This window comes from Crocodylus siamensis, chromosome 2 (genome assembly GCF_052110815.1).
Source record: "Crocodylus siamensis isolate JL-2025a chromosome 2, ASM5211081v1, whole genome shotgun sequence".
NCBI classification, from domain to species: domain Eukaryota; kingdom Metazoa; phylum Chordata; order Crocodylia; family Crocodylidae; genus Crocodylus; species Crocodylus siamensis.
In genome coordinates this window covers 228,603,628-228,620,616 of record NC_143396.1, presented here as the reverse complement: position 1 = coordinate 228,620,616, position 16,989 = coordinate 228,603,628, and the positions used below count along the sequence as shown (strand labels likewise).

General features: G+C 39.6%; 1 protein-coding gene across 6 annotated transcripts in view; it reads left to right on the top strand.

Moving 5' to 3' along the window:
* The window catches only part of NUMB (NUMB endocytic adaptor protein), a 127,827-nt gene that overhangs the window by 96,615 nt on the left and 14,223 nt on the right, over positions 1 to 16,989 (top strand). For 4 of the 6 annotated variants that reach the window (XM_090033299.1, XM_090033294.1, XM_090033296.1 and 1 more), the window contains exons 3-5: positions 2,546 to 2,620; positions 9,084 to 9,116; positions 15,185 to 15,259. In XM_090033299.1, the coding sequence (XP_089889425.1) occupies positions 2,546 to 2,620; positions 9,084 to 9,116; positions 15,185 to 15,259 (183 nt within the window). The remainder of the gene's footprint in view (positions 1 to 2,545; positions 2,621 to 9,083; positions 9,117 to 15,184; positions 15,260 to 16,989) is intronic. The other 2 variants (XM_090033300.1, XM_090033298.1) reach the window with 1 other exon arrangement.

Below are 16,989 nucleotides of genomic sequence, written 5' to 3'. Positions count from 1 at the left end.
GGCCTCAAGGGTAGCTCTGTCCCTTGACAGGTATCCTGCCCCCTGGTCACCATCTTGGGACTGGAAGTCCCCACCCGCTGACCTTTGCCATTGGAAGTCCCTCTCTTCAGCCCAGAAGTACTCCATTTGGAATGGGAAAAAAAATTATATACTAAAAATCAAGCATCCACAAGAACATGTTTTAATTTTATTTGGGGGAAAAATTGTCCTGATTTGGGCATTTATTGCGTATATAGAGGTGATTGCATAATAGTTCAAAATGAAGCCTTAGTCTTATATTGTGGGGCTGTGGGTAGATCTGGGGTTGTGTGGGGCTGTGGGCAGATGTTGGGGTGTGTGTGGAGATGGGTGGGCATGGGGTCTGTGGGGGGTATAGAGGGGAAGGGTGGCTGGGTGTGTGTGGGGTATGGGTGCAAGTGTGCGGTGAGATGTGTGCACATAGCAGTGAGCAGGGCTCCCCCCAGAGGCGTGTGGAACGTGTGTGGTGAGGGTTGTTAGGAGTATGGGGGAGGGTGTGGGTGGATGCAGTGTTTGTGAGGTGTGTGTGATCATGTGAGGGGAGGGTATGGTTGTGGGGCTTCTGGGGGAGTATGGTGGGGTATGCATGGGACCCCCTACACATCCCTCTAAGCTGGTCAGCACCTGCCCCCACCCCAAAACAGCTCAGAGCCCATGTGCCCTGCGGTACTTCCCTGCCACTGCCAGCAGCACGCAGCCCGCCCCACGCGTGCTCCAGACTCGCCCCAGTGGGAGTGGATCAGCTGGGATCCACGCTGCACGGCCCTGACCCCTGTGCCTGCTCTGGACTCACCTGCTTAGGCTAAACAGTGGTGGGGAAAGCAGCCCCTCCTCCTCACCGCTGCCAGGTGCTCCCTGCTACAGCTGCCCAGAGCCCATATCTGGGTTGTCCTGTGGCTCGTCTGCACTGCCACCGATGCCAGATGCAGCAGTGACAGCAGCAGAGCCACAGGGCAGCCCAGCATGGGCTCCAGGCAGCTGTAGCAGGGAGCGCCAGGTGGTGGGGAGGGGGAGAGGCCGCTTTTTGTCCACACTGAGCAAACGTTTTCTGCCCAGCTGGCAGTGGTGGTGGTGGTGCTGCTGTTTAGTGTGAGCAGGCAAGTCCAGAGCAGGTGTGGAGTTGGGGCTATGCAGCACAGGTCCCCACTGGTACCATGGGGCTGGGGCCAGCGGCAGCGGCAGATGGAAGAAGCTGCCGCCACCTGGTCTGCCTAGACAGGCAGTCCATTGAGCCACCCCAGCCCAGCTGCGTGCTCAGGGGGCAGCAGGATGTGCCTCAGCAGGACAGTGCCTGGACCAGGCGGGAATGAGGATCCACTGCAGGCCAGACAGAGCTGGCCCGGGGGCTGTGGTTTGCCCACCTGTGCCCTAAGATGTACTTGGGTCACATTGCTCAAGCTGTTCCCCAACTATGAGGGCTAGCAACTTTCTTCTGAGATCTTCACAATCCAAGTGCCTTCAGGACCTCCAGATTTTTAGTGTGCCAAATATCAAGAGTTGACAGCATTGTTTGGGACATTTGGATATTAAGAGCTTGTTAAATCCTCATTTTAATTATATCTAGAGCATGGTATTTTGACACAGCAATCATGTGGAACTTCTCAATACAATTTAATCTAGGGGTAGTCTTTAATTGAAATTTAAAATACTGAATTCCCTAGAGTTGAATGTGTTCTGTTGTAGCTGCCTGCTTAATGACTTGTATTCCTTACAGCATTTTTTTCAGTGCCCAATTCCTATCTTGTTATGCAAAAATACAAGTGACTTCAAAGAAAGCATTTAATATTCTATTTTAAATGGGACAGAATTATTCCTTTGAAAGAGTAATCTAACTATGGGCCATGGCATCACATACATCCAGAGCTAACAATATTAGGGTATGTTTATGCCTGTCCCTCACTCTCGTGCCTGACTTTTCAGACTGTAAACGCTCTGGCTCTGGGATTGCTTGCCACTGTAAAGAGTTTAGTGGATTGGATTCCCATTCTTGATTTGGTCCATCAGCATTCTGTATGAAGCATGACTAATAACATCAGACAACACAGCATTCTTGTATCCTCTACTAATTAATCAAATTATTTACTTTTTTTTTTCAGTTCAGATGTACTGCTTTCAAACCTTTTGGCTTTGGCTACTGGAATGCACTTAGCCTCCCTTTCATATCTGAGGGAGCTGCTTATACTCCTATTGCTGTGGCAATGTTAAGTCCTTTAAAGTACCCTGCTTTACTGTTGGTGGAAGAATCTTTTGACATGGTTTGAGTTTAATAGATGTCTGCCTATTGTGTGTTGGATCGTCTCAAAAGCATAATCCAGTATGGGTCTGGCACAGACGCCCACTTAAAACATCTGACTCCTGTTTTGCGTGCGTTGTCTAGCAGTACCCAGACAACATTTTTCTGGATCATTTGTACTCCTGCTAATGTCCAGCATCCTGCTTGGACTGGAATGATCTGTGGATTACTCTCTTTTCAAGTATATGACTATTCAAAGAGGCTGCCACAAATTCTTTTTTTTCTTCTCTGCAGTACTTGGGCCATGTGGAAGTGGATGAGTCCAGAGGAATGCATATTTGTGAAGATGCTGTGAAGAGATTGAAATCTGTATGTATGGTTGTTTCATCAAGATGTTAGCTGGTGGGCTGTGCATGTTATACCAAATGTTGCTGTTCCTGCAGTAATGTTTCAGTTTTCAGACTGCACTTTTGACCTTGGGTTAAGCAAACAGTTGGCTCATTTAAAAGAACACTGCATATGATTACAGAGGCACATGCTAATCTGGGGATGAGAGAGGGAGAGAGTTAAAAAAAAACAAAAAAAACAAACCCAACCCATTCATCCTACTTGTAGTAGCTAGAAGGTTGCAAAGAAGTTATAGAGAAAAACGGAGATGCTGTGACCTTCCAGAGAATTAGTGTCACAAGAGATTTTATTTAACTCCTGTTAGCTAAATATAAGGAAAGATCTCTCCCTCTTGAGTCTGCCACTGAAGCAGGCAACTTAATTTACTCTTTTACACTCAGCATTAATAGTTGGTGTTTGGGCTGCTTTTCCTACGCAACTTAGAACAGTAGCATTGCTGTATGCATGCTAAGCTTGCATCTGCTCCAAGTGGCCTGATTCTGGTGTCAGTATGATGGGCTGCTCTTAGTTTGGCTTCTGTGAATGTTTGTTCCTGAAAACCGCACTCATTTAAAATGCTTTTGACTCCTGTAGCTTGCTTTTAGGACATCTTATCATCTGTTTCCTGTAGTTACTACCACAAAATCCTGCAGAAATAACAAGCTCCAAATAGTTGGTGGCCCATTTTTCAAGGAATCGGGGGCTTCAAAGATCTTAAAGCCAACAGAAGGAAGAATAATGAAATAATTCATTAGAGAAACAATCCTAAGCGTGATGGATACAGAACTACAGTTCTTGTTCTTTCTTCTGTACTCTGTAGCTGTATAAACTCTTCAGTGATGAAGGTGGCCCTTCTATTTAGTGTTGCTGCAAAATTAGTTTTGCAAGCATCTTTGCTGTGACTTCTGCAAACTTAAGTCTGCCACCAGACCTCTTTACTATTGTTATTGTTGTTGTCACATTTACTGCTTGTTATAATACCAGATTTCATGGGTTCTGACTAAATCCTTTGTTTCCTTCTCTGTTTAGCACAGAAGATTATAGACTTTTTTCCTCATGTGCTTTCAAGTTTTTGAATTGACTTCAGTGCTTTGATTTAAAGACTGAGTCTTTTAATTGTTGTCTTCCTCAACCAATCTGTAGCAACATGTTTTAAAGCTCCACCTCATCTGTTTTTATTCAGTATAACAGTGAGTGGTTATTACTCTTGGTAGCAGGCAACAGATAATGAGCCACTATGTGCTTTTGTTGGATTTAGTTTTCTGTGTAGCTAAAAGTCAAGTGTAGTGACTGACAGTATTATCAATTTGCATCCATTTTTCTCTTGTCCTGATCTCTGTAGGTCTTTAAACTGCCCTCCTCACTATAGTTTCAAAGCACCTTCCGTTGGTATGTTAAGTGACATGGCTAACATCTGTCATGTAGTTTGTTCTTGCTCTTGTTCTCTCCTTAAGAGGGGGAATTATCTAGAGTGGAATATTTCTGCTTTGTTAGCATTTTTTTTCAAACCTGACTCTCACAGGCCATTTAAGTGTAGTTAAATCAATAAATAGTGAAACATTAAAAGTACTTTAAGCTTAGGGCATAGTTGCTTTGCATTCCAAGTAAGTCTAGAGATCTGATACTGGTTTGCTTGAACTATCATTTCAAACTTCAAATTTCACTTGAATGAAAGTTAAAGCCTTGTGTTGCCTGTAGGCAATGCAAGATATTAAGATCATAGGAGAATAGGGCTGGAAGGGATTTCATGAGGTTATCTCTGTAACGTACTCTTGAAAATTTCCGGGGATGGAAATTCTACCACTCTTCTGTAGCCTGTTCCTATGCTTGACTATCCTTTTAGTCAAAAGTCTTCCTAACTCTAACCTAAATTTCCTCTGGTGCAACTTGAGGCCATTGCTCTTAGTCCTGTCCCATATGGTCACAGAGCAAAGCCCATTTCCATCCTCTTTGTAGCCACCCTTCAGGTATTTGATGACTGTTAGCAAATCTCCTCCAGTCTTCTCTTCCCCCTAGTTCCATCAGTTCTATACCCTATAGCTAAACTGTTGACAGACACCCAACTGCCCATTTCACTGTTAACCAGTAGCTTTTCTGATTTATTAGAAGCTAAAGAAGGTTTTTGAGGAATGAATTTGGAATCTTATGCAAGTTGGACACTAGCTTATCGTTTTACTAGCTGCTGTCTTCAAGCTGACTTTGCCAACTTGGGGCTGAGAAACTACCAAATTCTCACTGCTGCTTACTAAGTAGATGCCTTAAATTACTGAGCATACCTTGCACAGTTTTTTTAAAGTGATGAAACTCCATCGGATCAAAGGTTTATTTGGAGCACGTCACTAGAGTTAATTGCATGTCTTTTGGGTTTTATTTTTCACATTTATCTAGCAATTTTTAGAATAAATAAAAGCTGCTTTCCTTTTTTGTAAGTTTTTATGTGTTTTTTGCCACATCAAAGAGTATATATGAAGCTTTCTCATGCAAGACATTCTTTATTCTGTGGCAGGAGTGGAGTTTATTCTTAAGGTAGATTCTTGTTTCCCCCCTTAATTAGTTAAGATGAGGTTTTCCTTTTGCTCTAAAACAAAATATGTTTGGGCAACGTTCCTTAAATTATGAAAGGTATAACGAAGGGACATCTTTCTTTGAGGAAGCTTCTCTTCTGGTAAGCTTACATTGCCTCTAAATCTACAGGGTTCATTTTGATTTTTTGCCACTTATCTTCTGTAGAATTGTTCTTTTCCATAGAATTCTGCCCATAGGAATGTATCATGTTATAAGAAGGAGGAAATATGAGAGCAGCCTAGAATTGTCAAAAATCATGTGGATAGAAGATTGCTAAGTAATTAAGTTCAAATTTTCTTTCTGTACTTATTTCAAGGGATACTATTTTTCTCAAGTCCATGTCTTTGGAACTGCTACAGAGAGACTCTAGCAATACACTTTGAGCATTGAGCTCCATCTCCTCAAATTGATGAGTTGCTTAGAGAATAATGTAAAGCAAGAATTTCTCATTTTTTGAGAAACAATTAAATGTCTTCCTCCCTTTCACAAGCTTCTACAGCATGCTTAGTGGAAGTCTGCCCTGACTTCTAGGGTTTTTTGTTGCTACCTGCTGCTTGAATGTGGCATAATTCAGTTTTGACTGATCATTGCATTCTCCATCTCAGGTGTGGCCCTTCATTTTAGCACCACACCTCTGAGGAACCAGCTTGACTATTTAAAAGTGGGGGGGAGGGGGGAGCCTGAACCTAGTGGCACTCAGCTAGCCCTAATAGCTGCGTTGGCCTTTGAACAAGAGTGAGCTCCTTAATTTTGTTTTGTGTTTCAAATACATGAAGAACATGTCAGGAACTTAAATGCCCAGTATAGAGTACATGGAGGAATGATGCACCCCATTCAAAACAATACACTTGAGCTATGAACCCAAACTGCTCTGTTATCTCTGTTGAGGAAATACACTTTACCACTCATGGAATTATGCATGTAGTTTTCTTCTGTCAGCAGTCATGAAGATGCAATGAATCCAGGAAAAAAAATCCCAAGATTGCAACAGCATTGTTTGCTTCCTGCATAAGGCTGTGTGATAACTAGTTAAAAAGACATTTTCATTTACTGATTTGATTTACTGATAGAATTCTTCCCTAACTAATGTATTCTATTAGTACAAGTTAAGGCTTTTTTGAATTACAACTTAAAATGAATAGCAGCGAGAGGTCCTTGCAATTGTCATCCTGTTACTTTTAACAACATTTAGTTTTGTGTTGTGTGAACAATGGGGCTTACACTTTTCCATTGGTATAGCTACATTACTAAATGGAGTTAAATTGCACATCTGGTAGGTCCTTGCACTCAAATGCTTTACACAGCATTTTTCTAAAAGCACATTATTGACTAGAAATAGCTAGTGCAAATTGTAAAAAGAATAACTTTATATGGGTTTTGCAAACCTGCCATATGTGTATTTGACTCCTGTACAAGGAGGCAATACAAAGGCAAGAGTGTACTCTCTATTGTCTCATGTCATCTGTTCTGGTTTGAATTGGCTTCAGTGTGTACTACCCATTTCTAACTTGCCACTTTTTGTTTTTAAATGATGCATTTGTTTTTAATATATGTTCTTGTTTTAGCAGGTAAAAGAAACAATTTAATTTTTTAAACATGTATTAGTTATCTCTAAACTATATTAACTTAGTGCTGTTTAAAACCTGTTTTGCATGATATCTTTTCCCATTAACTTTTTTCTTGGTATTAAAAAAACATTCTTTCATGTTTAACAAGTGCTTTGCACAGAGCAGAATTAACTGTCACCTAAAAATAAGGTTGCTTCTGGTGAATCCTTCTAGCTTTTGCTGTATCTTTTTAAAAGGTGATTGTTACTAGTGTAGTACAATAGATAGCACTCAACTTGGCAGCAGCAACCAGGCTGTACTGATTATATGCAGAGTACTGTGATTAATTTATTAGTTCCTCTGCATGTATTCAGTATATCCTGTCCAAATACATGATGAGTCGTCTTTTTAAGAATCTAAGTTTAAAATTTTTCTTCGGACAAAACACTGTATGCGAATCTCTCCAAATTTTAAAGGATGTACATATGTGCAAACTATACGTTACATAGCTGGGTATGAAAAGATTTTGGGCTCTGGTATAAAGCAGCAAAACAGAGCAATACGAAACAAACCAGGAAATGCAAAGTTAAAATTGACACTCCCTTCTTAACATTGAATTTCCGGCTTTTTGTTGGCTTGTGGCAAGCTTTGTTTAAATATGTAATTGTGCTAATCCATGTTTGAGATTAAACTTTGAGATTGCTAGACATATGCATTTTAAACACAGAATTATTTAATTATCAATAGATTGGTATATGCAGTTCATTTACTCTTTAGTGAGGTAGAAGATCAGATTTCTCTTGCCTCAGATGTATAGGACTAGACTCCTGGTTAATGTGATAACATTATCTCAGGGAGCCATCCTGAATAAAGTAGTCTTGCATTGAGAGAGATGACCTTGATTTATTTAACAGATCTTTCATATCCAACTTGAATCCTGTGATTTTTATTGTGTAGAATGTCACCAGTATAAAGAATTTGGGAATATAGCAAAAGCCAGCCTTGTGCTCAGTAGCAGCCTGCCACCCAATCTTGAACAATTTAATGCCCTATAAACATGGGCTAACCCAAATGTCTGATGAAGCGCCAGTTCAAATTGAGCTGACTTCAGATGTATTGGAGTTCAGTGTCTTTACACCACCAGCAGCAAAGTGTAATCAACAAAACAGGAATGTATTGAATTGCATACAAGTGTGCTTGATGCTTGCATGCCATCCAATGGACTTTGTCTGTCTGTGTGTTTATTTTGGGGAGGGGAGTAGGTGAAAATCAGGTCCATGCTAGATGAGTGTACAATACTTTTTACTTGAGTTCTTGCACTGAATTGCTCTCCTTTTTGAAAATGCTTTACCAGGGTTATTTAGTCCTACAGATCTGCAGATGTTGTTCCTCTTGTGTAAAGTGGCATATTTGAAGCGTTTCAAAGGGAAGGTTGGGGAAAGACTTCCACTTAAAAGTGGGTAGGTAAAGTACAGGTAAAATTGAGTTTCTTGGCATTCTAGGTAAGGCCGTGGGGAAGCAGGGAAGTGAGGGAAAGATGGGAGCTCAAATGAATCTACGTTATGAGCCAATTGCTAAACTTGTGTTACTGGTGATTTAAAAAAAAAAAAACCAAATCTGTTCAATTTGAGAGAGAAACTTCTAAGCATCTGAAAAATGCTGAGTTTTAAGAAACAGTGATAGCCCTTGTATTTTAGATAAGGAAATCAGGGAAGTGCACTGAGAGACACCTCCAGGAGAAGCTTCAGTTTTGAGCAACCTATTACAGCTGAGTTGAAATTCTCAAAAGTAACTTAAAATGCAAATGAAGCCCCCAAATTGTCTTTTTCTATAGTTAACACTTTGCGCTGTTCTGACAGTTTCAGAGACTTCTCTGGATTACAGAACACTTCTGTCTTGCGAGTCATTGATTTCATGTGAAACAAGCTTAGCTGATTCCTTAAAATTAGAAATTTAAATTTCATAGGGCTGTTACATCACAGGCTTTAAATAAACACTATGTCTGCTGCCAAGTTTGGTTTATAACCTTACTAAAGAGAACTAAACAGGGAGATGGAAAACAAAGTAACCTCTTTGCATGAAATTGGGGCTGAGGTTCTCTTCTTTCCACCAATTTCAGGGCAGTATCATGGTAGAGATCCATGTAATGCTTCTTTATCTGCATTTTCATGGGATTTTTCACATTTGCTTGTTGCATCCTCTCTGGATAACTCTAAACACCCCTTGCTTTCCCTCCAATCCCCCAACTCTTGTGTGTGCTTATTGGTTTGAAACCCTGGGACATTTTAGCTACCAACAGTAATAGCGCTCGACTTGTCCCCCTGTTCCTCCAGGAAAGGAAGTTCTTCAAAGGCTTCTTTGGAAAAGTAAGTTTAATGCCTTATTTGTGCTTGCACTATAAGGAGTTACATCCCTGGTATAGCATTGTCGTAGGTCAGTGTGTTTGTTATAAAACCCCAGAAATCTGTGTTAAAATGTTTTCACCCAAGACTGACTCAGGAATAGGTTTGCCAAGCGAAGAACGCAGATAAAAAGCAGCCTGTAATTAAAGTCTAATGGTAGACCAGTTGATCTCAGGCAGTGTCCATGTGGTGTGACCTCATTAGACAAAGCCACAGGACTAGATTGTATTACAGTTAAATATTTGAAATTCCCCTCTGATTCCTGAAGTTAGCTGTGGCCTAGGTTATATAAAGCAGAACCGATGTAGTAGGTATATATCTACTTCTTAACCATTGCAACAGTGACATACCCCTGGGGTAAATCTATAGTGTGTGTTTGGAGTTGGAAGGGAGAACACTTTATCTATTGCTACTGTATCCTAGGCAGCAGAGCTGTACAAAGACTAAACCAAAATTTTACTTGTAATCCAAATTGTTAGGGAAAATATACAAGATTCTCCTTGAATGTACTGTATCAGCATTTGCTTAATTGCTGTCTTGTGTGCATACACATTTTTAGGATTAAAAATGTATATCTCAGTCTCCAAAATTGCTTCCTTTTTAGTTAATCAACCATTTCCTTCCTTCACCATGAAAATGTCAGCTGTGTTTAAAATCTTTTAAACAGTTTAACTTTGCTTCCACTTACAAATGACAAAATGGTTTAAAACTACATTATGCAGCGTATTTATGGTTCATAGACATGTTGATAATTTGGATGTAAAATCCTTTCTTCCCCTTTGCTGCTTTAAGTGGGGGGAGGGAAGTTCTTTACAGTAGATAATGCTCTGTTCAGAAGTTTGTTCAGCCTTGCTTAAAGAGCACACAGAATATCAGTTGCCATTTTCTTTTCTTTGAGAACCTGTTACAGTACATGCCAAAGCAGAACATTACTTATGTATCCAGGATTTTTCTAATAAGCTGGGAGGAGGAAACGCATTCTCCTGTGACGAGTATGGGTAGCGAAGGGAGAAGCTGTGACCTATTTAAAGCCCGCATACTGTATGTGGGAGATGTCACGCAGAACAGATCTGATTTGATTGTTAACAAGAAAAAACCCCAAAAGCTTAGGGAAGGCCTTGCATAAAAACAGAGCCTGCAAAGCTTTGAGTGAAAATGTGTACTGCTTGCGTAATTTGTAATGACAAATGTTTCTTACCAAGTTTTGTTAGACCTTGGTAAAACAACAGCCTCAACGGGCTGAGTGAGATGTACATTTTTTCTTTTGAATGTTGATGTAATATCCAGGGTCATATTTATTAAGTACTACAGACTGAATAAAGAACTATTTTAACATAATTAAATTCAGCACTTCTTTGTAAAGTAATAGCGTCTACCTTCTGTCAGGAAAGAGGCTACTTTTCAGTAAGATAATTCAAGCATTAACTCTTAGCAGTGACTTCTCTACATGGCAGAGAAAACCTTTCCTGGTTTTCTGAGCCGTCTCTTCATTTTATTACAATATTTTGCCAGAAAGATGATTGACTTGCTTCCTCTTCAGCTGGCTAAGTTCTTTCAATCGCCATTTTAGAACATTTTTCTGATGACCCATAGAAATATCACCCCAAACATTGGTATATTACCAGTGCCTATAGTAGAAAATCTGTTTAGAGGAGGGGAGAACCTGTTTTTTATACATTAAGGCATGGCTTTCCCTGAGCATATCTGTGAAATTTTGATATGCACTTGGATATCTTATCTGGATATTTTCCACTGACCTGTTTCCACTGGAACTAATTCAGACATTCGAAACCTCCAAGGAAGGTTAGTTTTAAAACTGTCACTATATTACAAAATACTCCAAGAAGTTTTCTTTTCCCTCTTTACTGAACGAGGGAGGGCTGGGCCAAAGTTTGATTTTTGCCTGATTTTGCCTGAGGTAAAATCACTTGTTGACCACTGATATGATTTAATCTTTCATCCCCCTATTTTTCAGGACATTAAATGGGAAATTCTGTGTCCTGCGATAAGAATTTCAGATTAGGAGTCAGGGTTTTAAAATTTAATTACATAAAGCACAAAATACTCTCTTAAATCATAGAATCATAGAAATAGGGTCGGAAGGGACCTTGTAGATCTTCAAGTCCGACCCCCTGCCTGGGCAGGAGAAAAAACTGGGCTCAAATGATCCCAGCGAGGTATGCATCAAGCCTCCTCTTAAAGACCCCCAGGGTAGGAGCCAGCACCACTTCCCTTGGAAGTTGGTTCCAGATCCGAGCCACCCTAATGTTTTTCTTTACTTTTAATTTGTGAGTTGTGCTACTCCTGGTTGAGTCACCTGCCTATGGATGGAAAGATGTAATGAAACTTACTCAGGGTAGAGTTGTAATTGGAAGGTGGTTCATCCTATGCACCTCACCACATACATCTGGGTAACGTGCATATCTGTGTTTTGTAGGCAGTTCTGACTTCAGAGTCCATACAGCCCTAAGATGAATGGCAGCCACCTGTATGTCTTAAAGTAAAAGAATAGCTCTTGGGTAGTGCAAATTGGCTGATGATGTTCAAAATTTTATCTTGAAAGGGCTAGAGGCTTGGCTGCAAATGAAAATCTTGTATTCTACAGAACTGAATCTGTCATAGTAGGAAAAAATGCACAAGCATGCAACATTTGTTTTTTCAAGTTATTAATGTCATGTCTTACGAACAGAACCTGACTCAAACCTGACATCTTAATGGACTATTTGAACTCGGTGACTAACACTGTTATTTAGGAAAAGTGAATTTACAATTCAGTTTACTTCATTTTGTTGCTGTTTGTTGATGCCTGCTTCTTCTGATGTATTGATGGTAACCCACTGGTGAGTGGGTTATATATCCCTCTCTATGCTCAATCCATACAAATCTATTATAGCTCTCTGCTTCAAATTTTGGCTCATTAGCATCAGTCTCATGTATAGAAAATGTTGAAGGTTTTTTGAAAACTCAATGTACATCGCTGGTGGAGGAATATGCTTCCTTCGCTAACACTGGGACAGTATGATCTCAGCCTGCACATCTTACCCATTTGTCGCAGATACTTTCAGTACTGCATTGATTAACCCTATCGGGTCTCTGGCATAACTACTGTATACAGTTTGATGAATTAGACATCTTCTGTCACGATGAAGTCTACAGTTCATCAACAGTGTCTTAGCAAGTCTTAACACTACCAATACAATGGATGTAGCATATGTGTAGGCACACTTACTTCCATTCTAACCATTAGCACAATCATCTCATTTTGCTTCTCTGATTATGGGAGTTCTTTGCACTTATCAAGCTGATGTAGCCTACATCTGTGAAACATTGTCTTTGCATACATAGTTCAGAACTCCAAGCCAAGCTGGTAAGGATAATGCAAGGATTCAGCAGATGGAGGAGTTGCAGAAGGTCCCTTGAGCTCATGGGAAGAAAAAAGGAGAAAAATCAGCTGTTTTCTGCAAGATCTGGATGTGTACAAAAAAGATGTCCCAGGGCTACCAATTGAGAGAATACAAAGGACACCCACATGAACACAGGATTCCCTTACTAAAGTCTTGTAGAAATCATATGGTCCACCTGATTCTTGGCCAGGTGCTAAAATAAGACTTGCAAGAAATGTAAGACTTTTTTCAGCACAACAATATGAAAAACAACTAAACAGTATATATCTTGAATCATAATGCTGCAGGCTTTGTCTCTTCATGAATTTGGAACATAAACTGCAGGAACCAAAACTAGAATTGTGTGAATTTTATGGCTTTGCATCCAGTGCAAGTCAAAAAAAATGGAACCAGATAGAAGTACCCAGCACCTACATTTTTATCTTCCAGCTGAGCAACAGATGTGCTGTTCCATGGCTTCATTAAATGTAGTTTTATATAAATAGCAGACTAACAGATGAGGGCCTACCTTGCCTGGCTTCCAGGATGGCTACAAGAAGTAAATGGCTGCATCTCTTCCTAAAGATGCCACACCACTAGCTCTCATGCATTTTGATTCTTCAGTATTTTTCAGGAACAGTTCCTTGAAATTTCTGGGATTGAACTTGGTTTACCATTTGGAGAAAGTCCCATTAGTCTAATTTGTAATTTTTAATGGACCCTCATTCACCCAGACTCTGTTTTTCTGGATTTTTAAAATACTGTCTAAAATAAATGAAGAAGACTATGGATCATTTAAAGGGAAACTGCCACTCGTTTTTAAAAATGACAAAATGGTCTGCATAAAGAATGTACTATGACCCACTGTGTGGATTATTCGGATGGCTTTCTAAAGCAAGAATTTAGAAATCACTATTTAAATTTTGCAGTGTTTTGTAGTTGACTAACAGTAATCTTAAATATATTTTTGATTCCAGACTTTTCCCAGTCTATTGTTGGTTTAATGCAGTGAAGTAAGACAGAAGCTATCTAGCATGAGCATCTCAAACTGTTTCTCTTGTGTGGCTTTCTTCTGTAAACTACTATTTTCATAAAAAAAACCCCAAAACATTCCTTACAACGTAGTTCCTTCCACATCGCTGCCATTTTTTTTCTAAACCCTCTGGATATCTTCCTATGCATCTCATTGCTGCTTCAAAAATTAAGGACAGACTGTTACTGTTGCAGTAAACTGCAGGCTCTTTTTTTCACGCTGTCTTCTTCTGATGGTGAAACCAATGTGGTGTTGCAAGAAACTTATCACTCTGGCACATCCAGTAAAATATTCTATCCATATACTAATTCTGAGGGCAGTGTGCTGTAAATGATGTTCAGTGACCTAAATCCAGATGCACCATGGACTACTTCAGCTTTGCTCCATTGCTCGATTTATAAAGAGAACCAGCTTGCTATGATCTATGATGAACCATTTTGAAACATCCCAGTTCTCACACAAGGCCATCAGAGTTTGCCCACTCATCCAACTGTCTATAGCCCTGCAGTGGTTGCGTTGCAATACCCACAGTTCTACTGGAAGAAAAATCATTGGGATCTGTAACTGCTTATTTGCTTAAGTGTGGAAGGGGTTGCCACATTTTGATGGTTGAGTGGAATTGGAAAGAACATTTCTACCAGCAATTCTGTATAGCAGCCAGAAAATGTTGTGTCTTTCTGATTTTGTTTTGTGGTTTTTTTTCACTGCATAAGTGCTTCATCTCTCCAGTGTTGGGTATCATTCTTTAAAAGTTATCTGATGGTGGCTTTTTCCTTCCATGGAACAGTAAATAGTTTATTTAATATGCATAAAATAATCTGCAGTTTTCACTGCTTTCAAAACCTTACTCCTGAGCTTTCAGCAGCTAGGAATGGAAGGCAAGAAAACTGAGGAGTAAGGTTTTAGATCTGTGCCAGAGTAGTCCTTAGCAAGCTAACTTCTTTCATCCTGCATCACCAAACTAAAACTGCTGTGTAAAGATCCATGAACACATACTTTCACTTCTGAAGCAGCATCACAGCACATTTAACTCATAACTAGCTGAAACATATTTGGAGTTAAGCCTGAAGTACAAGTATGCATTAAAGGTTCACATTATTTTAATTAACATCTTGTGGGTGCTTCTAACACTGATTTAAGGTGATGCCATGATTCTGCCACATGACGATGGGGCAGAGGGTTGGGGTGGTGGAGAGTTCAGGTAAGAATTTTTACATTGTTTAAACTTGTGCTATAGAAGCTACCTGTGGTGTAACTCCTTATGCATTAGTGTTACCTGACTCTTTTTGGTTGACTAAGTGGGTGAAGAATTCAACCTTAGAATCCTTTCTTTTAAATGAATGTATTAACCTGTTTTGACTCCACCTGTCTTCTTCCTTCCCTGCCTCCCCCTTTTTGCATTGTGTTTCTGAACTACTGGCTTTGGCTTGGTTCTTTGAATGATTTGCGGTTTGGTTTGAGTATCTGGCTTTGGGCATCCCTACTGAACTTGGACTTCACCTGCATTTACTGCGGTGGCTCTTGGAAAGTGGAAGTGGGTGACAATGTGGCAACGTTTGTTGTAATGCTGTCGTCTTTCTCTCTCTCTTTGTTTTTTCCCCTTCTTGTCATGAAAGACTGGAAAGAAGGCTGTTAAAGCAGTCCTGTGGGTTTCAGCGGATGGACTCCGAGTCGTAGATGAGAAAACAAAGGTTAGACTTCCCTGGATTTAAATCTTGAGTGTTTAAATATAGGATATGATTTTAAAACATTTCCAAAAAATATCTCTAATTTTTGGATTAGTACAAATGTTGAAAAAGTGTAATGTATATGACCAAAATAGTTACTTAATAAAAGTATTCGTTGCAAGTGGTTCCCTCAGAACTTGATTGTTGTCCATCTGTTTTCAGCATGTGCTCTGTTCATCTGAGTATTAGCAGTTATATAAACTCAGAATCCTGTTCTGTTCCATCTGCCTGAAAAGCATTTTTTTCTGATCAATTCTATTGACATTGGACATAGTTCCATGACCTTGAAGCTTTCTCTACTAGTAAAGAAGGTTACAAGCTTAATCCATAAAGAAATATATATCGATCAACCCTGGCATGCAGTGCAGCTGGGGAATGTTGTATATGATGAACAGGAACAGGCTTCCAAAATGCATTAAACTTTACGATAAGGGTTGTCCTTGCTAAAACTGTAAAACCTGCATTCTGGATAAAGCATCTAGGAAACAAACCTATTTTAATAATTCATATTCATGTTTAAGGTAACTGTTTAGTCCTAAATAGAAGGCTTATGTAAAATCATTCACTTGTTAAAACCTTGTATGTCATATTTTAGGGTTTTTCTAAAGCATTAAGCTCTGAAAGTTATAGCATTGTTACCTTTTTGTTGTGTTCAGCCACCTGTATCTTTAGATAAAGATGGCAGTGAGGTAGTTGGAGCTTCAAGCATTTGACTCCTTTCAGGAGTGAGTGAATACTTAAAACGGTGCCACTGCCATCAGTGCAACTTGCATCCTTGTTTGTTCTATATCCATGAAGTGTATCAATTTCAAAAGTGTATCACCTGAAAGGTGGCCTCTGCAGGTCAAATTTGAGAGGTAAGGTAAGGATGATAGGCAGAACTTATTTGAGTCTCCCCTGTAATGTACAAGCCCTCTAGCTTTGGTCTCTAGATGCTTCATCTGGCATGTTTCATCTACATTAAATTCACTGAACATTTTAAAAACTGAAATAGCTCAATATTCAGTTTCCAATATGCATGTTACCTTAGAGCCAGGTTTAGTGCCTTTTTTCCAAAAGATTTTAAAAACATCTCTTTTAAGAATTATATTCTGTACATCTTATTTTCTTAAAGTAGTATTTTACAAATAGGCTATGCATGCACTGATGTTTTTAAGCGTAGAATGTTGTTACTGCCTCCTGGTGGTTGAGTATCCTGAGACAGACACTAGATAATCCCTCAGACAGAAACAATTCTATAGAAAACATTTAAAAATATATTTGAACTGATATTTTTTCACCAGACTAATTCCTGAGTCTACAATTTTATGAGCATATCTCCCATTGCTTTTGTATATAGATGTTGACCATCTAGCTTAAGTTATTAATACTACTGATGATCTGGAATATTAAAAATGTTGTGTAGCTATTGGAGCCTCTTATTTCTTGTGCATGCTTGCTTTGCCCACTCATGCCACTAATTGGCTCCTTGTGCCATTTATCCATATAGGGATGACAATTTGGGGGCTTGTTTTTAACTACAAACACCCCGTTTTCTGCAATGAGCTAGTAAGATTTTCAGGTGCACTTGAACCTAGGGGTCTCTGGTTCCTCCTCTCCCCCCCTTTCTTTGCTGTTATTGCTGAAGATGTTTTGTGTTAAGTATCTCTCTCTCTTGGGGGGGGTGTTTTGGTTTTTGTGTTCTTTCCCCTGTA